Source organism: Chanos chanos, chromosome 2, assembly GCF_902362185.1.
Source record: "Chanos chanos chromosome 2, fChaCha1.1, whole genome shotgun sequence".
Taxonomy (NCBI): domain Eukaryota; kingdom Metazoa; phylum Chordata; class Actinopteri; order Gonorynchiformes; family Chanidae; genus Chanos; species Chanos chanos.
Window position 1 is genome coordinate 27,397,273 of NC_044496.1, and position 26,499 is coordinate 27,423,771.

Genomic DNA, 26,499 nt, shown 5'->3' on the forward strand with positions numbered 1-26,499 from the left:
AGCAGCGAGTAGGAGCTTGATGGAGTGGGAGCGACAAAAGAATACTTGAACTACTCTCTCTTACTGCTCCTTGTTGTTTTGCTGTTTTCTTTTGGTGTTGTCGGAGTGTGACACGTACGTTTGATACCGTCCTCTTTTTTATCGGCCTCAGGTGGTTTGTCCAACCGATGTCAGCAGACCCGTAAATTGCGTCAACATTTCAGCAGGCGTCTGTACCCGCATTACGGTCAATAACGTCAGGCGTAACATGGTCAAATCACACAGTCCCTGGAGGTGTGTAAGGACACAGGTGTTCCCCATGGTAAATGTGACAAGGCCATCCAACGCTCTCTAGCTTTCTGTCCAATTCAATTAGTCAATCAGTCTGTCGCTCTGATGGCGCTCACCCAGTCTTGACTGCACACTTTGGTAGAGTGCATTTTGTCTGCTCCAGAGGACATGAAAGATGATGGACTGGGTTCTAGCTTCTAAAAAAAGGTTTCACAGTTTGAAAGCACAACTGGGCATCCAATGCACAGTATAAGGTGGGGAAAGTTTATTTCCCCCTCTTGCTCTATATTGTGAGAAAGACTTTCACAGGAAAGGAAAACCACAAATACAACGATGAAAATTTGCCTCTTAAGTCCTGCACTTTACATGCTCAAGGTCAGATGTGAGAGCTCAAGCGAGTGCCAGGCATACGATTTTTTTTCTTTTTTTCTTTTCTTTTTTTTTTTTTTTTTCTGTTTTGCATTCAGCTGTCCTTGGGCTATTGACTGTCCTAAACCTGCATATACACTTGATCACACATTGCATGGACACACACACACACACACACACACACACGAGAGCACTGCTGAACCAAGGGTCAAAGGTCACATTAATATATAAATCGGTTTGAGTTCAGTTCTATTATATCCCTATTCCCTCACCACATGTGTGTGTCTGTGCATTTCTGTGTGGTTGCCCTTGAATATGTTTGCATTGTCTCTTATTGTAAAGTGTGAAAATTAATATTAGGACTGATACTATGACATTGCAAGCCCATTCCCATATCTACAGTTACATACAGAGTTTTTCCCTGTGTAAATAATTATATATAATCCTTTGGGTTGCATATCCCCAACGTGTGTGTGTGTGTGTGTGTGTGTGTGTGTGTGTTTTGGCTTTTTACAGTGCATGTGTATCTGTTCTTTTTAAACACATCCAGCCTCTGAAGAGTAATGTGATTTAGGGGCAGAGCCTAGTCTCTTTTCCTGTTAGTCAGACCCTCTCTGTGGGAGATAATTAGCTCTTAGGCCAGCTGTAAATAAGAACACGGTAGAACTGTGTTTGGACAGGAAACGGAACCGCTCAGACAGCACCTGGAGGCACAGAGAACGGGGTTGGAGGGAGGGGGCCGTTACAGGGCGGGAGGGGGGGAGGGGGATGACTTAGCCGGGGTCTCTTAAAATAACACAGAACTGTGAAAGGCAACAGGCCACAGAGGCTCACCAGGGACTCATCTGTCCTCTGTCTCTGATTGACTCACAGAGACTCATCTGTCCTCTGTCTCTGATTAACTCACAGAGTCTCATCTGTCCTCTGTCTCCGACTGATTCACAGAGACTCATCTGTCCTCTGTCTGTGATTGACGCACAGAGACTCAACTGTCCTCTGTCTCTGATTGACTCACAGAGACTCATCTGTCCTCTGTCTCTGATTGACTCACAGAGACTCAACCGTCCTCTGTCTCTGATTGACTCACAGAGACTCAACTGTGCTCTGTCTCTGATTGACTCACAGAGTCTCATCTGTCCTCTGTCTCTGATTGACTCACAGAGACTCAACTGTCCTCTGTCTCTGATTGATTGACTCACAGAGACTCATCTGTCCTCTGTCTCTGATTGACTCACAGAGACTCAACTGTCCTCTGTCTCTGATTGACTCACAGAGACTCAACTGTGCTCTGTCTCTGATTGACTCACAGAGACTCATCTGTCCTCTGTCTCTGATTGACTCACAGAGACTCAACTGTCCTCTGTCTCTGATTGACTCACAGAGACTCATCTGTCCTCTGTTTCTGATTGACTCACAGAGACTCAACTGTCCTCTGTCTCTGATTGACTCACAGAGACTCAACTGTCCTCTGTCTCTGATTGACTCACAGAGACTCAACTGTGCTCTGTCTCTGATTGACTCACAGAGACTCATCTGTCCTCTGTCTCTGATTGACTCACAGAGACTCAACTGTGCTCTGTCTCTGACTCACAGGCCAATGAGCTGCCCCAGAGAGGCAGGAAAGGAAAGCGAGAATGTGCTAGAGAGCATTGTGTATCTGTGTGTCTGTGTGAACAAGCACTGGTAGTTGAGCGTGTGTGTGTGTGTGTGCGCGCGCTCGTGCGCTTTCATGCATGTGCTTGTGTGTATGTGTGTGAGTGCATCTCAATGCCAAAAACCATGGTACCTCTAGAATGAGACAGAGAGTGCCCAGAGGTTGGTTGCAAGAAAGAAAGAGAGAGAGAGAGAGAGAGAGAGAGAGAGAGAGAGAGAGAGAGAGAAGGAGCAAAGGACAAAAGGAAAGAGGACTGGAGATGAAATGTGAGTGAGGGAGGGAGGAATGGATGTTGAAAGTGAAAAAAAAAAGTCTTGAGAGATTAGATCAAGAGAGGTCGCCTGACAACAGAAAGCTGAACAGGGAGGGGAAGGGAGGTTAGGGTGAGAAGGGCGATGGCGGAAGAAGAAGAGGGAAAAAGAGATAAATGAGGAGGGAGTGTTGACACATAGGATCCATCTGGGAACATAAGGCAGTCATTAGAACAGACACAAATGACAGAAAAAAGAACAAGGGAGGTATGGACATATGTCTGTATTTGATTTTTGGTCATACCTGTACAAGTAGATCCCAAAGTACTGCAGGAGGTGGTGAGCAAACTTCCCATAGAAAATTGGGAGGGTAGAGAATCGGGAGGGTTAGCGCCGATGGCTGAAGAGAAGAGCCCAGGCACTCAGTAATTGTCTGTTTGGCTGATGTAGCTTAATGTGAGTGCTTCTCATTGTCAGGGCTCTTTAAACCCAATTCTCCACTGGTTTTCTTAATAGGTGCTCAAGGCTGTCTCTGAACTGTTTTTTACAAGTGAAAAGTAATTAAAGTTCAAATGCGTTGGCCACGTTGGCCCTGAAAATAGAGTTTGAGCGGGAGAGACTGTTTTAAGTCATGAAGTGGCTTGGCTGTTTTTTTTTTTTGTTTGTTTGTTTTTCGGGGGGAGGGGGGGGGGGGGGTTTGGCCTTTTTTGTTGGTTTTGTCTTTTTGTTTTTGTTTTTTTTTCCTTCATAAGGAATGCGCTCAAGGCCTCACTCCTCTTAACAAAAAATGCTTTAGTCTTCATGACTAAAGTCTCAAAGACAAGACCATTTCATTATTAACAATTTCTCTTACTGCGTGCTGTAGACAAGGTCATTACTGGAATTACGATACAGTACAGGAGAATGTGTGTGTGTGTGTGTGTGTGTGTGTGTGTGTGTGTGTGTGTGTGTGTGTGTGTGTGCGTGCATGCATGTGTGTACAATATATTTGTATTTGGTTCCAGTGGCATTAATTCTTGCTAAGAACTAATGAGTCCATCCACATCCATTGCTGTGTCATCTTGCTGTTAGTGTACTGTTTGCTAGCCTAGGTACTTTCCATGCTGTCTTTCAGCTGTAATGACCCTTGTTTCTCTCTCTCTCTCTCTCTGTCTGGTTCACAGTGGGGAATGGGCAGATGGTGCAGATGGACTCCAGTAAGTCAGGTTTTGTTGGTGAACAAGTGGAGCTGCGTTGCCTCTTCATAAACAGCAAACCACCGGTGAAAATCTCTCAGGTCACCTGGCAGAAGTTTCTCAACGGGACCAAGCAGAATGTGGCTATTGCCAACCCGGCTTTGGGCGTGTCCGTGCTCCCGCCCTTCAAAGAGCGAGTCAGCTTCAAGAACCCGGCTGTGCGCCAGCGCGCCCCCTCTCTGGAGGACACCACCATTGTCTTCAACAACCTGCGGCTATCTGACGAGGCCGCCTACATCTGCGAGTACACCACCTTCCCCGCTGGAAACAGGGAGAACATGGTTAATCTCACCGTCTTTGGTAAGAATGTGGACAGGAGTGTTACACTGGACTCCACTGATTTCACTTCAATGTGCTTTGAAGATATGTGGTTGAAGAGCAGCTCGAGTAACAGTTTATACTCCCATTCTAATGTGGTAGCACATCATAACGCACAACCATACTCTACAAGGATTTGTCACCAAATTTTTACATTTCTGTGATTTTCTCATTGTTCCCATGCATTAGTTCAACCCAGATCATTCTAAATAGCACAGCTCAATTTTAAAGCTATTTTCATATGAATTTGGCCAGCTTGACATCTCTCCCAATGGCGGCACTTTGAGAGATTACAAAGCATTACGGGACAGTGTAATCCAAGAATGAGTACTTTTAAAAGTGAAGAGCGCCATTTGAACAGCCATCATGCTAAATATATTTAAAGTAGTAAATCAGAAAATGCAAGTTATAGGACTGAGAGAAGTTGACTTTAAAATGGAGAAGTGAGCCATTAGCTGATGTCAATGCACCAGCAGTGGTTTTGTGTGATACGGTCCAGTCACTGCATACTCAGCAGACCAGATGCATTTTTGCAGGGGTATGAATTAAGCCCAGTTTCAGTCACATGGGACCGTCTGGTGGGAATTAGGTATCCATTCTCAAACTACCTAGCAAGTTAATTCAATCATACTATAGAAGAACAGTAGATTATATAGATTTTTGGATTATTTTCTTATGAATAGAAATAAGTGTTGTTTATTACTGGTTGTGCAGAGAGATGATGTTTTAAGTTATAAACACATCGGCTTTGCCCAAACTGAGCTGAAAATTTCTCAGTGGAGTGAAGAAGCTCTGCTCAGGTCTGTCCTTTTTTGAACAAAGCTGAACACATACGTGATATATATATGTTCGTATGTTTGCTTTTTTTGGGTTCTATGCACATACACACAAAGCCAAACATATGTCCATTCAGCCATGCTCCAACCAAAAAAAATGAAGCCACTCGGTAACAGAAATACAGCAGACAATACTTAAATCCATTTTGTGCTGCAACGCTTATTTTCCTGAAGGTCATCCTTGTAGCTGAGATCATTCTGATTGGTTCAGACAGAGGAGAGGTAAAGAAATGAGGCCGATTACCCAGGCATGAAGTAGAAGAAGCAATAGCTCTGGAGCAATGCTGTTCTTGAGCTGTGGTTACAGGAGATCTAATTAGGAATGGAGTGTGTAGTTGTGTTCTCCCATTAAGCCAGAGAAGGGAAGCCAAGCACTCAGCTTAAGTAGTCCCCGTGGCCGAGGAGTAGCGTATCGGTTTTTGCTTCTGTGGAGGTCCGCAGGGTGCACTTTGAGGGTTGTGGCACCGAGTACCGGAGGAACACGAGGATTGGGTAGCCGCGACAAGCAGTGGCATAAAAAGCCCTCTTCATGTAACCATCTGTGAAACATCTTAAAGCTCCCATCCAGATATCTGCCATTCACGTAAGCACTCACATAAACACAAACACAAACAAACACATGCACACAAACACATACACATACAAACACACACACACATACACACACACACATCTATTCTTTTGATGCACGACTAGTTTAATTACTAATTGGCAGCTCACAAAGGATTTAAATTGGATGACTCTGGGCATTTGGGAGAGAGAGTGGCTTTTGCATCTGTTTAAGCTCTTGACTGATGCATTTGTTTTGAACACATTTAAGGAGAATGGAGAGAAAGAGAGGGAGAGAGAGATGTTAACTCTACTCAAAACAGTTCTCATCCAACTCTTCCAATCAGATTAATTTGTTTTACGTGAGCCCTGTCCGCCAGGCACAGGCTGAGTGAGAGTTGAACTGGCGGATCCTGAGTTGTTTTTTGGTTGGGATAACCGAAAACAGCACTCATTTCAAATGATGCATCACAATCTCATTTCATTTGTAGTTTGACAGTTGGCAATTTACATGTCCCAATGCTGTTGTTAGTGCCTCCTAAGTTACATTCCGTGATTTGATCTGATGTGTTTGTTTGTTTGTTTGTCTTGTTTATTTTATTCAGCACGACCAGTGACTCGCATGACCCTGACCACACCCACTATCGTGGCCCGGGGTCAGAGGCGTAAAATGACTGTGGCCACGTGCCAGTCGGCCAATGGGAAGCCTCCAAGCACCATCCAATGGGAGACCAAGCTGAAAGGCGAGGCTACGTTCCAGGAAACGCGTAACCCCAACGGGACAGTGACCGTTCGCAGCAACTACGTCGTGGTGCCAAGCCGCGAGACTCACAAACAGAAACTCACCTGCATCGTCACGTACCGCAGCGAACGCATCACCGACAGCGTCGTCCTCAATGTACAGTGTAAGGGCTCCCCCTCTGCTCAGTCTCACACACTGCAGGGTGTGAAAGAGAACAAAGGGATACTGAGGAAATAAACTATTATTGCTAATGTAGTAGTCATGTTTGTTAAGCGTGGCTTGTCTGGCCATATGTAACAAGAAAGCCTGATGTTCACATTTATTGTGGTAAAGTGCTCATGTGTTAGTTGATGTAGTTTGAATGTGAAGATGAATGACTGGGAATAAGTGTCTCTTTGTCAATGAAGGTATGAAGAATATTATGTGTAGTATGTCTGTACTGAACACTGATAGTATCCAACAAACATAAAGATCTATTGTTAAAGATCATGTGTCATATGCTTTACTTTTGTTTTGTTTTGTTTTTTCAGATGAGCCAGAGGTGAAGATTGAAGGATTTGACGGGAACTGGTATCTGAACAGACCGGACGTCAAACTCACCTGCAATGCAGACGCTAACCCGCCCGTGACCGTCTACCAGTGGAAAGTGTGAGTAACTGCCTCCACTCCCTGTTTGTTGTATTCAGAGTTCACCGGCAGTCGCAAAAATCTAGACACGGCCGCTAATCTGGGATCAGCCAGTCTGCGCGATTTACCGTGTTCATTTTTTTTTAGATTAGTCCATTTCCGCTCAGATAGTGCTATCTGCACATGCTGGTGGTTTGTTGAGAGTTTGCCAGCAAAGCTTTCATTGGTCAGACTCTTAAAAAATGACATGTATAGCAGGTCGGTTTGGCATGGGATGTACGTGGGCAGACCTTAGCTCTTAAGCTTTGCCAAAAAAAAAAAAAAAAAGAAAGTCGAAGGTTGGCAGGCAGAAGAAAGACCACAGAAGGTCTTAGGGAAATGTAGGAAAATAAGAGCTGTCTTTTTTTAAAACTCTACTTAATTTCCTGTTACACTTATCAGGACTTTGATCTGTGCTTGTTTACATAGTCAGGCTAAGATCTGTAGGAGCATACAATAGTCCCATTACAAACACTAAGAACAGCACTGAACTTATCCAGGTGGTGAGTGATACAGTCCCTCAGCTACGGTAGAATTTAGAAAACAAGCATTGTTTAGGTCTTCCCACCAAGATGCTCAATCGCTATACAGATGAGGAGAGAGAGAGAGAGAGAGAGAGAGAGAGAGAGAGAGCGAGAGAGAGACAGAGCAAGTGAGAGAGTTGAAAGAGTTCAAACACAATAGTTCAAACATTGTTGGCGCGGGTCATAAAAGGTGTACGAGGAAAGAGACATGATCCGCAAGCGCTTAAGATAGCACACCAAAAACATGACATCACCTCCGTTTTGCTTAACAAATGAGCAAGGCAAACAAACCCCCCATCTACATGCTGCCGAGACATGATTGTGTTCTGCTGAGCAAACTTCTGTGTCATCTCCACTTCCTGGGAAATATTGAAAAAGGCAGACCGCGTTCCAGCTGGTTCTAAGAGGCTGGTGGAGCAGTGAAAGTGTTCAGAGCTGAGCTATCGTTCATCCGCTATGGAGCTAATGTCTGCATGCCTCCATGTCCTCAAATGGCAGAAAGTGGGTGGCGCAAACACTTTTGGTGACAAAAAAAGAGGACTCCCAGCATGGACCTGTTAAAAACAGAGGGAAATGGAGTAAAATGGAGAGATAAATGTGGCAATTTGTCTCATAATTGCCTCAGTGAGAGCAAAGGCAGAGAGGGAAAAATGTGACAATGGACTGGAGTGGATGTGGATTAATAGTTCTTTGTGTCCTCTCTACATTGATGCCAAAGACTCGGTTGGGTTTTAATGAGAGAGAGAGGGAAAGAGAGAGAGAGGTTTGCCATATTCCTGCACGTGCAATCTCTTGCTTTTAGGCAGGCATGGGCCATACAAACAAAAGCCCTCTCTGTGGAAGCAGAGAGAGAGAGAGAGAGAGAGTGTGTGTGTGTGTGAGAGAGAGAGAGAGAGAGAGAGAGAGAGCAGCACTGTTTGGCCTTTTTATCATTTCATCTCAATGATGGCTTTAGATTGAAAGACAGAGGTTAGGGGATTTGAGAGGGGCAAAAAAATAGTGGATAGTGGGAAGCATGAGAATGAGATAGACAGAGAGAAAAATGAGAGAGTGCAAGAGAGTAGAGAAATTATGTGTGTGTGTGTAAGCGAGAGAGAGAGAGAGAGAGAGGGAGAGAGAGAGACAGAGAGAGAGAGACAGAGAAAATAGAGAGCGAGTAAGAAAAGAAGACAGTGATGGGGAGAGAGGAGGGCAGCACAGTGACAGATAAGAGGGGACGGGCACTGCGGCCGTGGAAACGAGACGCCAAATGTGTTGTGAAGGCTCCCCTGGGCTCCAGCACGGAGGTCATCAACACACTCTAGCAAATACACTCTCTCTCTCTCTCTCTCTCTCTCTCTCACACACACACACACACACACACACACACACACAGTGGGAGAGGGAAGGACAGAGTGCAAGACTGAACAACACCTTTACAATATACAGATGTGGTACATGTTAAAATATACCCATACATGTGAAAAGGGATCAGTGTTAATATGCCTAACATGGACACACATGTGTCGGTTAAATGCACATCACATTTAACATGGATCTCAGTCACGTGTGTGTGTTTATCAATGCCACATTCAGCCACTGCCACACACTCAGAGACTTTAAGACACACACACACACACACACGCACACACCCAGAACTCTCAGTACTATCTGTGCTGCATCTTGCCCACTGGCTTAGCAGTAATCGGCAGTGTTGGATCAACCCACTCCAGCACTGCAGTGAGAGCACATACCCACAGGCACTATACTGGTGGATAAGACCATTACAATGGTGCTAAAGTGCACTTCAATAACAGCAGAAGAATTCACATTGTGTATTAAATTAGTCATGCCCCAGGTAACCTTTCCAAATATACTGTCCAAATTGTTTTCATGTTTTTGGGTACTGACAGCATGTCAAGAAATATATACCACCATCACATTCTCAAAGTGGTCTTGTCCGAATAAGGTCCTTCATATCACTTGAAGTTTACTGGTGGAGCAAACACCTATTGATGACTAATCCTTTAGCCATTTTTAAACCTGGTGTATCTATATCCACATCTCCAGCTGAGAAACGATTCTGGCCCCTCTAACTCAGACAGCTTGACGCTCCACAGTACACGTGGGCCTTGTCTAATTTCACCTCATTCTCTGTTATGTAATTTCTCTTTCACCATCCCTCTGTTTCTTGTTAAATGATGCGTTTCGGGGGTTTTAAATGCGGTGGAGGTCTAGCCAGGCCAGCGCTCATTGCGTAGCCTGTGTTTAGGACAGGAATGGACAGAGAGAAGAGCGAGTGTGTTGGCAGAACCAGAGAGTTTGTTTACAGAGTCTTAGGAGATGTTCATTAGAGAACTTTACGCTCAGCAGCTGTGAAAGACCTTCAGAATGTGTAACTTACGGTCAGGGAAAACAGCCAGAGCTCCTCTCCACCTCTCCCAGTGCCAAACTGCCGTTGGTCCGCTTTCAGAATAAAAACAACCATAGTTTTATGGATAGTGTAACACTGACATACAGTATACTGTTAAACCCTCCAATTTAATAAGAACCCAGCGATTGCATGTTTTGAATACGAATTTTTACTGAGATAGCAGGAGATCCCAGTCCAGTCCTGAAATGAGTATAAAAATACAGGGATATTTGAGGCTCCCAGTCTCCAGTTGTGTTCCTGTCTTTTAAAGAACGTCTATGTGTGACCAGCTGTGAACGCTGGCTTTAAAGAGGCAGCAGGTCCAGGGGCCCAGAGGAAATGAGCTTGATCCAAATCAGTCAGAGATATACGACATGTGCTGGTACTTTTCTTTCCCGTGAGCGTAGCCCGGAGGCGTTGGTCGAGGAGTTTCCGATAAAGAGACAGAGAGGAGCATCTGGCTCTGGCATGCTAAAGAGCAGTGACCTCTATCTGAGGTCGGAAGTGTCGACAGGGGAGCGGGAGACCGTTGGCCAAGTCTGGACACGGTGGGCTGACGAACCGTGAAGAGCCTGCTGGGTTTTAGAGCCAAGGTTTCACTCAGAGACCATGGCGTTTACTAAATCTAACATTTACCGCGCAATCAGCCACCACTCTGCCTGGTCCCACAGAGGGCACAGACAGGTGAGCTGCATCAAACTGAACCACGACCAACGGATGGCTTGTCCCTTTTTTTATTTACTTTGTTAATCTTTGATGTCTGTTTTTGCTTTTGCTTTTTTCTTTCTCAGGGAAGATACTTTGCCCTTTTACAGACAGGTCTCGTGGGCCTGTTTAGACCTGCACTGTTATTCTTCCTCCTAGCTCTGTTTCAATGTAGAGAGAAAGAGAAAGATTGACTGAAATATGTCTGGCATGTTTTTTGCTACCATGATTTGTTTTCGCACTCAAAACTGTACGTGTCTGTTTCGGTTTGACAGTCTCAGTGCTGTGTGGGCCTCCTTTCCCCCCCAGGGGAAATTCCATCCCTGTTCCCAGGCTAACCTTTTTTTGTTTCCATACAATCCGTTTAATATCACCACTCTCTCTCTCTCTGCCTCTGTTTTTTTTTTTTTTCACAGGTTGAATGGATCTATGCCTAATAACGTGGAGATCAAGAACAACACTCTGTTCTTCAAAGGCTTGGTCACGTATGATCTGGCAGGGACGTATGTCTGCGAGGCCACCAACATCATCGGGTCACGTTCAGGGCGCGTGGAGGTCAACGTGACGGGTAGGTGACCTGGCTCGAATGCTTCTCTCTCTCTTGGCCGTTCTCTGGGGTGTGGGGGGGTCAGGACTGGGGAGGAAATTCAGTCTGCACATGGGCCGGTGGATGGTCTCTGGAAATGTGAGCTTTGGAAAGTGAAGAGAACTTAAATGCCCTTTGTGAGCCAGCACAATCCTTTGTTCTCTTGTTTTTTCACCTCATTCTGCAAACGAACACTCATCGGTTTCTTGCAAGATGTTTAAATATAGAAACTACACTTGTGCTGACACATACTTTCTACTTTCTCAATTTCCCTTTCTCTCTCTCTCTCTCTCTCTCTCTCACACACACACACACACACACACACAGCCTTCCTCTATGCTAAGGCCTGAAGTCAGGATCAGTTCAGGTGAGATTTATCTGCATTTGCAGGTGTGTTACAGAGATGAACTCACATGACAGCACACAGCAGCCCAGCACTGTGTCTACTTCCCAGTGTATGTTCTCAACTGTCACATCAGAGAACGTACACACACACACACACACACACACACACAGAGAGAGAGAGAGATGAAATAAACCTGCCTCTACCCAGAAATAACATTGCAGATTCCTTGCTAGAAGAGGGAAAGCAGCTTTTTTTTTAAGTGTTGATCACATAGTTTCCAACAACATGCTCACATTTCTCAGAACTGTTCTAGCTTTGTGCCGCTGAATTTTCTGCGGAGGTTTCTTTTTTCTTTTCTTTCTTTCTTTTTTTTTTTTGTCTGGGGGGTGGTTTAGGGAGACGGTGATGAAGGTGGGGGGGTGGGGTGCATCCACAGCAACAGTAACAGTCGCAGAACAAAACTGAACCAGTTTCACAGCTTTTTTCAGTTAATAACTGGCAGCCACGTAACAAGTTTGTTACACATTGCCTCGTGGAACGCCAGCCAATCCTGCTCCAGAATTTTCTCACTCCAGACCCTCTCGGCGAGAGGCTCGGCAGTTTGGCCACCAGGAGACTGTCTCAGCTTTGTTCAGATAATGATGATGATGATGATAATGATAATGATAACTCCATAAGCTTCTTCCTTGCTGCTTGGGTTTTTTTTCTGTGTTTGGTCAGATCGAGGTCATCTAATTTGCATTGCTTTGCATGCTGGATTGCGACTTGTCATTGAAGACTGTCTTTCTGCTTGGAATGTGTTACCACTGGCTGTGGTCTTGTCTTGCATTACATTATATTTGTTTGTACCCGTGCATACGTGTGCGTGTGTGTGTGTGTGTTTTGTTGGAAGATATTGCAGTGAGTTAGAAAAAGGTCCTTACGGATGGCGTGACGTCATGTGACTGGTTGTCAAAGCCTAGTTAACACATGCTGTCATCATTGTCCAAGTGCCAGTGGAAATGTGAATACAGCTATTTAACGGTTGGCATGGAAAAGGAAATCTGTGTGTGTGTGTGTGTGTGTGTGTGTGTGTGTGTGAGTGAAGTCTACTGAGTGGGTCCATTCTGAATCAGATGGTGTTTTGTGACATACAGCTTCTCCCAAAATAAATGTGTGACAGATTAATTCTGCCTTTACTCGGGGTTAAGCAACTTGTTCTCCTGGAGTTATAAATATGTAAGTATTGTGTGTGTGTGTGTGTGTGTGTGTGAAACAGCTGTGTTAATCAGCCTTTAGAGGGCAACAGGGTTTCATTTTGAGTCCGATTTTAGAGAAAGTGAGTCACTCAACACTTCCATGTGACGCTAAATTCTCTGCAAGAGTTTCTTGACCAGAATTCTCAGAACTTGCCAGAGGTCACTGACTGAACACCCGTTCACTCGTCTCTTTGTTTCCTTTGACCTTGCTGTTTGTTTGTTGGATTATTTCCACTGTATCCGTGTCTGTCATGTGATGAATCACTTCTAACAATGGCAGTTTGCCTCCCATGATGGATCTCAGCTGAAAGAGGTCATCTGGTCTTTGGCAATCTCTCCATCTTTCAGAAAACCCTCATCTAACGTTGACTCCCCTGCAAATGACAGAGGAAAGGAAGAGATGGCTCAGATGACAGACCAGAGCCATCCACTTGCCACCGATAACTCACGAATGTTCGCCTTCGGGTCAACCCGCCAGAGAAAAATTCCAGTTCGTTGTTGACGTTTTTATGCATGCGTTCGTTTGCCTGTGCTCCACTGTGTATTTAAAAAGCATCTCTGCATTCTTCAAAGCTTAGATTAGCCCATTAGCTCATACTCCATTAAAGTGTATGAGAAAGATTGTGCTTTTTGTGTATATATTGCAGGATATGTCAAAACAACTTTATCTAAGTTAATACTCAAGCTTGGGTGGCTGGACAAATGTGTACTGCCCTCCTTGCTGCCAAATCTCTCTCTCTCTCTCTCTCTCTCTCACTCTCTCTCTCTCTCTCTCTCTCTCTCTCTCTCACTCTCTCTCTCTCATGGCTAGTACACAACTCATTTAGTGGAGTGGTGAAACATCCAGCTACTGTACATGGTACAACTCAATTGGCATTACTCTAGCCGTGTGATATTGTTACCATGGCTAAATAAGAGAGTAACAAAACTGCTCCATCCACTGTAGTCTCCTGCTAGAGGGTAGTCATCCTATGGCTTTATGCATATGGCCTATTAAAGCTTAATTCTCCATGGAAATGGTGAACAGCACTGGTGGGGGGGGGGGGGGGGCCAAAAAAGAAAAAAAAATGTTATTGTTCCAGTCAATTTTCTCTTCAAAAATCCATCCCCAATGCCCAGTTCCCCAAAGGGTCCCACACTAGAATGCTAAGTCACGTGACAGGTTCCATAGCAACAGGAACAAGTTGTCTGTGGAGAAGCAGTGCTCAGGTTAAGCCGGTGAGGGCTTTGCTCGTTCTCTGCTGCCTGTGAAACCTGACTCTGGCCTCTTCTTATTGCCGCTCGTCAGCATAAATGCTCAGGCGTTTTTCGCCTGCATCTTTCCTTTACCAACACGTGAGAGAAAAGGCTCAGTGTGTGTGTGTGTGTGTGTGAATGCCCTCTAGTCACACAGATCAAGGCTTGGCACATTGTGTTGCAGCTGCACTTTTGTGTTTATGTGATGAGAACTCTGAGAGTGTAGAAGTAATTCCCAGGGAAAAAAAGAGCTCTCACAACAGCTGCAACTCTTCCCCAGAAGTCTTTCTCTCACTTTCTCTCTCTCTCTCTCTCTCTCTCTCTCTCTCTCTCTCTGTCTCTAAGTCTCTATGTTTCTCAGTCTCTTACTCACACACACACACACATTGCATAGCATTGATATGCTGTATAATACCTGGCCAATAAAGACAAAAGGACATACAGCCATGCTTCATTAACCTCAAATAGCATTTCTGCTCCTCTCAAACAACCACGGATGTACCTGTCCAGAGATATGTCATATTTCAGTCCTGCTGCAGGTGGCATTGGACTTTCAACGCAGCCACGTGGAATGCCCAATTAGCCCCCACCCCACCAACATACACACACATACACGCACACACACACACACACACACCCACACACATGCACGCACCCCTCCCCGAGAAAGAGAAAAAAGGAAAGGCCACTTAGCATTCTATTACATCTCACCTTGACAAACACATTTCGTAACCCATTGTTCAAGTCAGAAGTGCAGCAATTAACACACACTTTTCATACACAAGCCCTCAGCCCAAAGTGATGGATTGTTGATTCTATGTGTAGTTTAGAGAAGAGAGGAGCACAGGAGGGGCATGCAGCTTTGCCAGTTCAGCCATGGAGAGGTATATGAAACTTTGGTGAGCAGGACCTTGGGGTTCAGAGTAATTGAAAACAGTAACCCCAGCTGGGAGATTTGTAATTAAAAATCTACTTAGACCTGTGAGGAGCCGATATGAAGGGGAAAAAAAGAAGGACGAGGAAGCTGTCTCATCTGTCAAATGGTTTGATCTCTTTTCGGTTTCGTTATTTATTAATACCACAGCTGGTACCAGAGTGCTCAGTCACATTTCCGATGTCTCGGATGAAGCACAGACAAACGATCTTCCACTGACAACAGGAAATGTGGCAGAGGATTGAAACATTCTGATAAGTTCAATATCAGGTCAAGAAAAAAAAAAACACCCATATTTCACATTTTACTTCGTGCCAGAGATTAAAATGTGGTCTTTGTGATGTTTTTTTTCCCCCTCCCTTCACCGTCATAAATGGTTGAATGAGCAGGGTGAGCTTTGAGACTCTGGTGTCAATGGTGTAAGTATGAATGAGACTTTTGGCTGTGTTTACTCAAGGGAGGCACTGAGGAGACTCTAGCCACGGGCTCATGTGGGAAGCACTGCACATGCCTGCAGATATTATGTCATCCGTGTCCACTTAATGAATCTCTTTTCTGTTTTAAACATGAATCCATCTATACAGAGAGCAATAGAGAGAGAGAGAGAGCAACAGAGATACAGACGGAGAGAGAGAAAGAAAGTGAGAGACAGAGAGAGAGAGAGAGAGAGAGGCAGAGAGAGAGAGAGAGAGAATGTGTGTTCTAATGTCAGACACATGTATTTGCAATGCTCTCCACTTTTTCTCCTAATTACCTTCTCTCCTTCTCTCTGGAGAGATAAAAAAAAAAAACTGAGATGAAGTTGTACAACCCCAGCTGTAATAAGCCGGAATGTAATATGCTGATTGCGGAGGTATCAGACAATTGAACCTCTAGAGAGTAAGAGGAGACATTGAGAAGAAGAAACACTGTGCCGGAACCATTTTTTTTTTTTAAGTGTGATATGTCGACGCCATTTCCAACCATCCCTCCCTTTCCACTGTTTCCATTGAGTGAGCGGTGTGACTTCCGCACTGAGTTCTCTGTGGTTGTTTAGGGGGAGCACAAATGTGGTTAACCCTTTGAGAAGAATCCCTCATCAGAGAGAGAGAAGCAGGGTCTGTAATTAAGAAAATGAACTCTAAGAATGATGTGTCAGTCTTTTTGAATGGCCTCAGTTCTGTGTACACAATTTTAGTGTGGGAAGCCCTTTAGTTCCCCAGTCTCATCTGCTCCCAGCCATACCACATAAATGAAGCGTTTGTTAACAACTTCTCATAATTATCTTACAGTGGGGGGAGGGGGGGCTTTCTCTTTCTCTCTTTGTTGTTTGACTCTGCTGAAGGGACCATGGTACAGAGAGAAAGGCATCTGCCATGATAAATTGGACCCTCTTATCAAATGCTTGGCTTGTTTATCGTGCCATAGAAACAATAATATTTCAGGTCAAGCCATTTGTTTGAACTGAAATAATTTGGAAGAGTTTCTGTGGAGATTGCCTTTAAGTTTAAGGTCACCACAGAGACCAGGGTTGTCTCTCAGGACCTCAAGCACTCAAACACTTACTGTTAGTGGGGTTCCAGGTTTAACTTTAATCTGGCCTGTGTGTGTGCCAATGAGCCAGAAATGTAGAGTAGTAGAGCAACATGTGTAAAAGAACATGTGTAACATTGTGTTTGAGGAGAAAGAGGAGTGACTGGACTCCCCTCGATTTAGCCAGAGAGAGAAGGAGAGAAAGAGGGAGAAGAGAGAGAGAGAGCGCGCGCACGTGAGAGAAAGAGAGAGAGAGAGAGAAGAGTAGACTTCTGTAAGGGGCAGAGTGTGTGTTCATGCTCGCCTGAACACGCAATCTCTTGCTCCACTGTGAGAAAATGAAGTTGGAGTAGAGGAGGAGGAGAGAAGAAAAAAACACCACAAGGTGAAAATGAGATGAATAAAACATAGGTATGCCAACGAAAAGATAAATAAATAAAGCAATGCACAGGAATGCTTCAACGAGTCTGATACTGGAAATTATTAATCAAAAAAAAAAAAAAAAAGATGAATAAAAATGAATGCCAAAAATAGGCTTGGAGTGAGAGAGAGGGGGAGAGAGTGAGCGGAGAGAGACAGAGAGACAGCGAGACAGAGAGAGAGAGAGAGAGAGAGAGAGAGAGAGAAAGAAGCGAGAGGCAGACAGAGAGAGAGACAGAGAGACAGAGAGAGAGAGAGAAAGAAGCGAGAGACAGGGAGAGAGACAGAGAGAGAGAGAGAGATCAAAGTAGTAGAATGGTGTTTACTAGTTTTTAGCAGCTGAGTCGAACCCTAGCTCTCCACTTTCTTTCTTTCCTTCCTTTACCTCAATACAGAGGAAGACTGAGTTAAAAAAAGACATGAAAAGACAGAGAAAACAATTAAATTTGCAAGCTTTAAGACTGAGACATTAGCACTTCAAATGTGTGTATTGTAAACCCAGCGCTGAGTCCAGACTTGACTGAAACCCACTCATTGTCTGTCAGAGAGCATGTGGCCAACACTCAATGCAAGACTTCTTATTGATTTATTCAAATTCTCCACAGCAGCTGCAATAGCAGTGCTACCGCTGTCCAGACTGATTAGGCTGTAGCTCTAGCTCTGTCTGCCGTGATCTATCCACCCCACACCGCTCAGACCGTCCCTTCACATCCCGCAGTGTGTGCCAAGCACGCAGCACTGATTTGAAATTGAGGACGTCTCTTAAAAGCAAGTGTTTGGTCTGACCAAGGCATCACTGTTGTTCTTGCGCTGTTCCAAAGAACTGTCCATGGAGCCACGAAAGAACGTTTGTCTTTTTTTTTTCTCTTTCTTTTCTCTCCCGCAAACACTGAAAATGAAGAATGTAATTTAATGTAGACTCATCGACAAAAGAGGAGCCACCGCAGCCCAGCCATACCCCCCCCCCCAACACATACATCCCATCAACACTCCAACCCAAACCCCAACAGCACCACACCCTAAACGCCCCCCCCCCCCTTTCCACTAAGCACTCTGGCTATGTGACGTTTGTTTGTCTTCTATTGTGTTTTGCGCAGACGCTCTCAATCTGTCTGATACGGAACATTGCTTCCAGTGGCCCTCACATTACCCTGCTCCGCCTCACTGAATTATTCATGGAGAGACCAAGGCCAGACGTGTGTATGCCTGTGTATGTGTGTGTGGGTGTGTATAACTAAACCCCTCTCTGTCAAGAGAACACGCTAAAAAAAAGCACCATTCATGGAGGTCTTATCCGGCCCCCGGGGTATGGATTTTGTCGTGTCCCATGATTCTTAGAGCATGGGCCAACAGAGCGTTAACATCACCCTCCTCCACTTCTCTCCTCCACTTCTCTCCTCACACAGCTCAGTTTATCCCCCCCCCCCAATTTACCCCCATCTCATTATCCAAATGAGATATTAGTATGACGCTTTCACTCAGCTCCTGCATGCGCACGCCGTGGAACGATTACGATCATGATTCCCTTCAGAAAAGAAAGAAAGAAAGAAAGAAAGAAAGAAAGAAAGAAAGAAAGAAAGAAAGGTTCCAGGGGGAAGGAACTGACCTAATAAGTGACATGACAGTGTTTCTTTTTTATTTTTTTCTGAGAGAGGAAGATGGACTGCTAAGATGGACCCAAACTCGCAGGGGGAGGAGAAGGAGTCAGGAGAGATGGATGATTTATAATAGTCCTCTCCCTTCTTGCCAACATAGCACTTTTTTTTTTCTTGTTCCCTGTGGAGAGATGGCAGGATAGAGGGATGGCAAATTGTTGTGGACATTTTGTTTTGGTGCAGGGACTGGCTATCTCTATCCAATGTCCTCTCCTCTTCCTCTCCCCTTCCTCTTCCTCTTCGTCATCTCTCTCTCCGGTCTGGGTTGGCATCTGCACTGTCTGTCAGGAGGAGGAGTGTAAGTAGGTCAGACAGTAACCTGGGGTTAGTGCTGCGGCGGTCACCCCCTGATTACGCATGCCGCACCAAAAATACATACACAAGTAAATAAATAAATAAACACATCAGAAAAAACAGCAGCAGAGAAAACGGCCCAGACCAGTAAACAAACTGCCCACTCCTGTTTACATGGAGATAAAACAGAGTTGTTTTCTGTCACACATACACTGCTCTTCAGCTGTCAGCTTAGTGAATAATTCTCATTTTATTTGGCCTTCTTGCTTTCATGCATGTCAGCTTAGAATCTTGAAGACTTATTCATTTTCTTTTATTTATCGTTTAAATACTTAACCTAAGATGTAGAGGTAACAGTATTTGTCTCTCACGCTTGAAGAAAATATTACTGGGTGACATGACAGCGCAAAGTCATCCCGATTATCCATCACGAAATCAAACTGTTTCATGACGTACGTGCGGAAAAAAATGAGATTATGGGAATGCATTTCTGTGTGCTGAGCCAGGGACGCGAGCTCGGCCTGCCAGAGCATGTGCAGGTCCTGCCGTTAAACGTGTCGTATCTGCTCCGTGTCAGCGTTTCTCCCCCCATTGTATTTTTCGTGTGTTATCTCTCTCTCAGCAGACACAGGAGACCTCTCATGGCTCTCAATCTGATTTACACTCACGTTTCACGTCTGAAGGTTTACATCGCAACAGCGACATTCCCTCTTGTTTGACCACAGAGTGAGAGAGAGAGAGAGGGAGAGTGGCAGCATTAAAAATGTGGGTAAATACGGATGGGAGAGGGGACAGGGAAGCTCACTGATGAGCTTCTATTCTTTATGGCAGAATTACACTTCCATGACTGCACAACTCCAGGCCAACAGAACCAGAGTGATGCTCTCTCTCTCTCTCTCTCTCTCTCTCTCTCTCTCTCTCTCTCTCTGAATTAGCTTGTCCTATCCCGTTTGTCTTCGGCCTAACTCCATTCTTGTTAAGTCATTTTCAATTTCCTTTAGTGAGCACCCCACCCCCCCTTCCTGACCCCCCTCCACTGTTATATCTCATTTTTTGGCAGCATTTGTCTTAACTGCCCTTTGTGGTGCTTGTTTTCAGTTGTTTTTTGTGTAGTAAATCCCTCTGACAGTGCCTGGTGTGTTGTGGTAATGACGTTTTAAGTAGGGAATGTGTGAATGCTTCTTTCACACTTGTTCAGGCAGATTTACCCCCACACACCTGAGGATTTGTCATACTCTGGAATCAATCATTCAACAGCTATTGTATGTTTGTGCTGTCTGTGCGAAGATATAGTCACATACACGTGACACACACACACACACACACATACATGCAGTCAACAGTCATCTCTCACAGGCTCTCACAGGTATTTTAGAGAAGGCTAAATTCAACAGTGACCTCTTCTGTCTGTCTGTCTGTCTGTCTGTCTCTCTCTGTCTCACACACACACACACACACACACACACACATACATACACATATAAAGTGAAGTCATCAAGTATATTTAAGCTGTGCATCACTGTGTATGCCTGTCATGTGGTTTCACTCGTGGCTGTGTAAGTTGACACATCTCCTGATTATAAACATCATCAGCTATTCGTTTGTCCATGTTAAATGCAGAGCTGACGTGCCTTTGAAAATAGGTAACACTTCATTCTCTTCAGTCTTCCTGCTCGTAAATGGAGGCACACACCATGTTAAGAGCACGAGTAAGATACCCTGACTCACAAGCAGGCAAAAGTGTTGAGAGCGAAGCAGATTTTGTCTTCACAGCACTTCAAATAAAGACGATAAATCATACACGCTCCATCAAGCCAAGTATGAATGATTTAAAAAAAAAAAAAAAAGAAAAAAAAAACATTAACAAAACACAGTGGGCTCTTGGCAAGAATATTTAAGGAGTGCAATTCCGCCTGTCATTTATTATAAATCTATTGCGAGCTCTCTGAATTGAATTATAACCTCTTCCCTACATTTCTTTTACACCCATTCATCTCAATACTACTCTTTTGGCTGTTGGCACTCAAGGTTACCTCACTATCTACGTATTCCCAGCAGCCTTGTTAATAGGCAGTGGGTTTTTTGTTGCCTGAAATGTTATCAGGCCAGCTTGCTCTTTCTAAAAGGCCTTTTTTTATCAGTCTCACAACAGGCGTCGCCTGACAGTTACCACCTCGTGCAACACAGTTCCCACAGTAGAATGTAATTTTCTTTATTCATTAATAACAAATATTTGTATTTATTTTATAGTCTGTTGTAAGGAGACAGAGAATTTCAAGAGTGAAGCGTGTGTGGAAATCACACAAGCAGCTCTTTAGCGATGCTAGCATGCAAGCTGTTGAAAATGGAGCAGGCTCGCTGGCTAGGGACTCCTGATAACACTAAACAGATTGAGAGGACGTGTGTGAGTGTTTTACTTACGACCAGAGGAGTCTTGCAGAGGAAAGCTAAAGGTCTGCAAACAGAAGTCATTTAAGAGATCTTTCCGTAACAGGGAAAACAGCTTTTGAAGTCCTGTTTCTTGTTTTTGTCATACATCAACACAGAGGCAATGTTCCATTTGGTCTTAATGTGTGTCCCTGTAACCGCACTCCAAACCCTAGGCAAGAGACAATACAATAAATGGCAGGATCAACACAAGCCTTTAGCACTATTGATTATTTTTGGCAGCACTGCCTCTGAGGATCTTTATATTCTTTACGGTGTAGAAACAGACTGGCCATTCACTCTCACCAAAACCCTGTGTCTGTGTCTGTGTGTGCGTGTGTGAGTGTGTCTGTGTTTGTTCCTTGCCAACTCTCTTTTTGCGCTCTCTCTCTCTCTCTCTCTCTCCCTCTCTCTCTCTCTCTTTCTCTCTCTCTCTCTCTCTCTCTCTCTCTCTTTCTCTCTCTCTCTCTCTCTCTCTCTCTCTCTTTCTCACTTGGCTGCATATGCCGTTAATCTGTAAAGACATCGTGGTTTTGAGAAACCCCCATAACGATGTTAAGGTGATAACGACTCCCCTTTCAAGAGGAGTGTTTATCTGGGATCTTTTCACAGGCCTCACACACTGCCGTTTTAATGACTCTGACTAGTATGGCCTAGACTCACATTTGACAACAATTATAAAAACTGCTTGGTCACACACTGATGCAGCCAGAGGGGGGAGAAGGGGAGGAAAAAATAAACGAGTTTACCAATTAGAGTGACAGAGGGGAGTAGTAGAAAAAAACGAGCAGACGCCAGCAGAGAGGAGCAGCGAAGGAAGGCAGAGAGGATTAAAGTGCAGTCTCCTTTCCCTTCAACTCCTCCAATCCTGTGGATTTCAGCTATCGTTTCTCTCTCTCTCTCTCTCTCTCTCTCTCTCTCTCTCTCTCTCTCTCTCTCTCATTCCCTCCAAAGGTGACCCCTATCTGCTCTCTTATTCATGTATGTAATGAAGGCCCTTCCATCTGAATAATCCCATTACAGCCCAGATTAAGACCAGGGAGTGTATGTCTAAAAGACTACCCGCACTTCCTTCAAAGAAAAATATAGCCAGAAAAGAGAAGGATGGACTCAGCCCAGAATGGGGAGAGCAAGAGAGAGAGAGAGAGAGAGGAAGAGACAGAGAGGGGGGGGGAGAAAGCAAACAGAATGAGGTTGTCCCTGGTCTTGACCGCAGAGCGGGGGAGCGTTGCGGTAATTAGGGTTGAGAAGAAGAAGTGAGGAGGCAGATTGTTCCCTCAACCCTCCAGGGATTGGAAACAATGCTCAGTGAGCGCTCGCCGTTTTCCTAGCATTTATCATTGGCCGCTAATGAGACTGCTGCTCTAATTGAATATAATAGCTTAATAGAGTTATGAGTAAAATGAAATCATTTGAAATCCTCATTATTATTGAAGTTATAGTGGTTATCATTCTCTCTCTCTCTCTCTCCCTCTCTCTTGTGCTGTCCTTCCTGGCTTTCTTGTCGTAACAGCTAATTAAAAAGTGGCCTTTGTGCTTGCTAGCAGCATGATCATCAGCTCACGTACATTGTGGTCTCAAGTGTGTGTGTGTGTGTGTTTAACAACGCACTTCTTTCTCTGTTCAACTGTTAACATGGTATTTTTAGATTAAGGCTGATGATGTATGGAATCCCTTGAAGATTTCCACCTTTTATGACTGCAATCCTTCACAAGCTGTCTGCTCGCGCCAGTGAGTGTATCTGACCAGCTATCGCTCCACACACACAAAAGAATGGAAAGAGAGAGGGAAGAAGCAAGAAAAAAGAGAAGAGAGAGAGAGTTTTGTAACAGAAGCTCATTAAAGAGTAGGCCCCTGCTCGAATATGTCAAGTGCGGTACTCCCCATGGGTGTCTTATTACTGTCTATATCCAATAAGAGGGTGTCAGAGGAGCCAGTCATGCTGGTCCCGACACAGTGCTGGGTGACCTATTCCTCACTCTGGTCTATTAACCCATGCAAATGTCATCGGCTTCAATCACACTCTGACAGAGGCAAAAAACAACACTAGTGCTCATAGACCCCCCCCCCCCCCCCCCCCCCCCCCCCCCAGTCCCCTTACCGTGTGCTCCGGTTACAGCTTGATTGCGGTGCCAGCTTTTGTTTCCAGATGTGTGTTTGTTGTGGTAGAGTGGGTGACGGCTTTGGTAGAACGTGTGTAGTTAATCTGGGCTGGCTCGTTCTGGAGGTTTTGTCTTCACTGTTGGAGGAAACTCAGTCGCAAAATATTGGTACATAGCTCACATCGTTACCTTGCGCAGAGAGCTAACTTACTTCACATGTGGGAATTACCTGAGTTTGAGTCTCCTGCAGTCTTTTTCCCCTAGATAAGGATTTTTTCTCTCTCTCAGGAGTGGAAAAAAAGTCATTTGGTATTTCTATGGGACTGGTCTGTGTTGTGGTCTGTGTTGTGATAAGTCTGAAGGACTTAGCCAGTAGGGGGAGCTCTCATTAACCAGTGCACTCTGGTCAAAACTGGCAATGTGTTGTTTGGGATGAAAAAATCAGCTTAAAAACATGTCCTTAAAAACAATGACTGTAAAGTACATACAAACAAGCTATAATTAATGTCTCTTCTCCACTGGGCTATTGTTTTTTTTGTTTTTTGGGGTTTTTTTTGTCTTTTCGCATGTTCGCTTAATTTGTGAATATGCTCTTCAAATTACTGTCTCACTTCAAGTTTTTAAACCTCAAATGAATGCCAGAACATGTCAGAAGAATGTGTTTTACATATTTGAGCTGATTCTGAAATGGAATGACTAACAGGGGTTGCGTCTGCATGGGTCTAATGCTTGCTTTCTTTGAAAGGTTTTAATAATTTATGCATGTACGCCATGTGTTGTGAAAAACGGTGGAAGCAATGTTTTATTTATACAGATGTGCTTTGTGTTCCACTCCGATCACCATGTAACCAATTTGTGCTTTGGCAAGAAGATGCTTTCTTTGTTTGAAAAAAAAAGAGAGAAAGGAAAGAAAGAAAAGAAAAAAAGTTCTTTGGAAACCAGCTCATTGGTGCAAAGCTGAACTGTTTATTTATTTATTTATTTTGGCGAGATTCTAATAAATGCTTGTTTTCATATAGTCTCATTTAATATTGATAAAATCAAAAGAGCGTTTAATTTCACAGATGTCATCGACACACGACTCTATTCAATTAATTTTGAAGGTCGCAAGGTTAAAACTCTCTCATAACTTGTAAATTGAGAAAGCTGTAAAAACAGTGGGTTGATATAGAGCAGTTTACTTGGACAGAGGTGGAGAACAGCGACTAAGTCATTAGACCTGAGGTTGACTATGTTTTTAAGCTGTCCAGTCTTCTATACAAGCTGTCAGTCGTGTGTTTCTCATTCACCTAAACCTGGATCGAGTAATGGATGAAGGAAATGAAGGAAATTAAAGAAGTACAGTTTTGCTTTATCCTCCTAGTAGGAAATTACTCATAACTTTTTATTTTCTGTTTCTGATGTTGGTGCCTGCACATAGTCTTCTGCCTGATCTCTCTCTCTCTCTCTCTCTCTCTCTCTCTCTCTCTCTCTCTCTCTATTTCTCTCATTCTCTATACCTCTCATTTCCATAGAAAGCATATGGCTGATAGTGAGTTCAGTTTGCTTTGCATTGTAAAGGCTTTGTTGGGGGTGGGATGGAAAGTGGGGCATGGTTTCCTGTTTTGTTTTCCTTGTTTTCTTATCCCTCCCCCATCTCCTTTCCCTCAACCTTCCTCCTCCCCGCACCCCCACCCCCCACTCCCCAACCCCACCCCACCCCTGAAAAAAAAAAAAGAGCACAAACTCTGCACAACCTCCTCCCACCAGAGCACTGACACACTCTCCCCTTCCATCTGTCTTTTCCTACCCAGAATTCCCTAACAACCCGACACCCGATGACCGGCTCATCACGCCAGAGCCGAACACTTCAGGGGCTGCCATTGGAGGCGCAGTCGGGGGCGTGGTCCTGCTGGCTGCCGCCGGCACGCTCCTCGCTGTCTTCCTACGCAGACGCCAGCGCACATTCAAGGGTGACTACAGCACCAAGAAGCACGTTTTCGGCAATGGCTACAGCAAGGCAGGAGGCCTGCCTGCGCACCCACCCATGCCAAAGAACCTGCAGTACCCCGACGATTCAGACGACGAGAAAAAACCTGCCCAGATCGGCGGAACCGGCGTTGGGTTTGAGGCCGGTGAACGGGATTTCGACGCAGACGCCGAGGACCTGAAGAGGCCCTATTTTACTGTGGATGAGGGTGAGAGCCGTGACTACGGAGACCGGACTCTCTCTTTCCAGTACGACCCTGAGCCCGAAATCGCCGACGACATGGTCTCCCAAACCGACGGCTCTGTCATTTCCAAGAAGGAGTGGTATGTGTAGAGAGGCATTCCAAACAACAACAACAACAACAACAACAACAACAACAACGACAACAACAGCGAGAAAAAAGAAATAATAACAACCAACTTCCTGCCCTGCTCTGTCCTGTATCTGACCACACCCTTTCACCTTCATCACTAGTCCCACCCTTCATTCGTTCATTCCTCACCTGTCTTCGACCTAGACTTCCTTACACACCTCCAGCACAGTGACCCCTCCTTCCACCCTGCCTCATCAGAACCCATCCAAATTAACAATGCTAGAAAAATAAATAAGAAAACAGAAAGTTCACAGTAAATCATGATATCTCAAACAAATCTGCTAAAAGAGTTGCTGAGGTGTGTCGGCAGACTGCTGACAGTGCTCATTGACTCCTGGGGCCGATCGGGCTGGTTGCTTGAAAACGTACAATGTGTTATTCCTTTTTATTTTTCTGTCTCATTTTGTTGATGTTACTCTAAATGTATTAAATGTATAAACAACAACAAAAAAAGAGACTTTGTAATTTTGTGGGATGAGGTAATGTTGATCGTATTGTGAAAGTCCTACACTGGATGTATGATACAATATTGTTTTGTTTTGTTTTGTTTTGTTTTTTAATTGCATTACATTGCATTGCCTTTACTTTTATGATGTTTTTTATTGTTATTTTTTAAGAGATTTAGCTTTTATATGAGGTGATGGTTGAAGATATTGTGGTAATTAAAAGGTAGATGTTCACACAGAGAACTGGGTATCTAAGAGATTTGTGGTCAGTTTTTTCAGCATCATTTTGGGTCTCTGTTGTCTATTGGTCCAGCCATGTTTTCTCTCATCTCAGCCAATAGGTAGTGGAATCTCTCTGGAGGTTTAGGGCCAGAGGTCCTGATCTGGGACATATATAAACAATTCAGGATGGTTCTGGCATTAAGAGTGAATGGGAAAAATCCTGGAGGT

General features: G+C 44.4%; 1 protein-coding gene across 1 annotated transcript; it reads left to right on the top strand.

Annotated features, from left to right (window-relative positions):
- The first annotated feature begins 3,694 nt into the window (after nucleotides 1-3,694).
- Nucleotides 3,695-25,563, top strand: nectin1b (nectin cell adhesion molecule 1b). The gene is made up of 5 exons (XM_030766440.1): nucleotides 3,695-4,079; nucleotides 6,088-6,387; nucleotides 6,755-6,872; nucleotides 10,928-11,079; nucleotides 25,055-25,563. The coding sequence occupies exons 1-5, from the start codon at nucleotides 3,722-3,724 to the stop codon at nucleotides 25,561-25,563; spliced, it is 1,437 nt and encodes a 478-aa protein (XP_030622300.1). The 5' UTR covers nucleotides 3,695-3,721.
- Nucleotides 25,564-26,499: the final 936 nt, after the last annotated feature.

What these genes read in the sequence shown, in the direction of transcription:
- nectin1b (XM_030766440.1), top strand. Translation starts at nt 3,722, where the DNA reads ATGGTGCAGATGGACTCCAGTAAGTCAGGTTTTGTTGGTGAACAAGTG. An exon ending in ACCGTCTACCAGTGGAAAGT is followed by an intron (nt 6,873 to 10,927) that starts GTGAGTAACTGC and finishes TTTTTTTCACAG; the next exon opens with GTTGAATGGATCTATGCCTA. An exon ending in CGTGGAGGTCAACGTGACGG is followed by an intron (nt 11,080 to 25,054) that starts GTAGGTGACCTG and finishes TTTCCTACCCAG; the next exon opens with AATTCCCTAACAACCCGACA.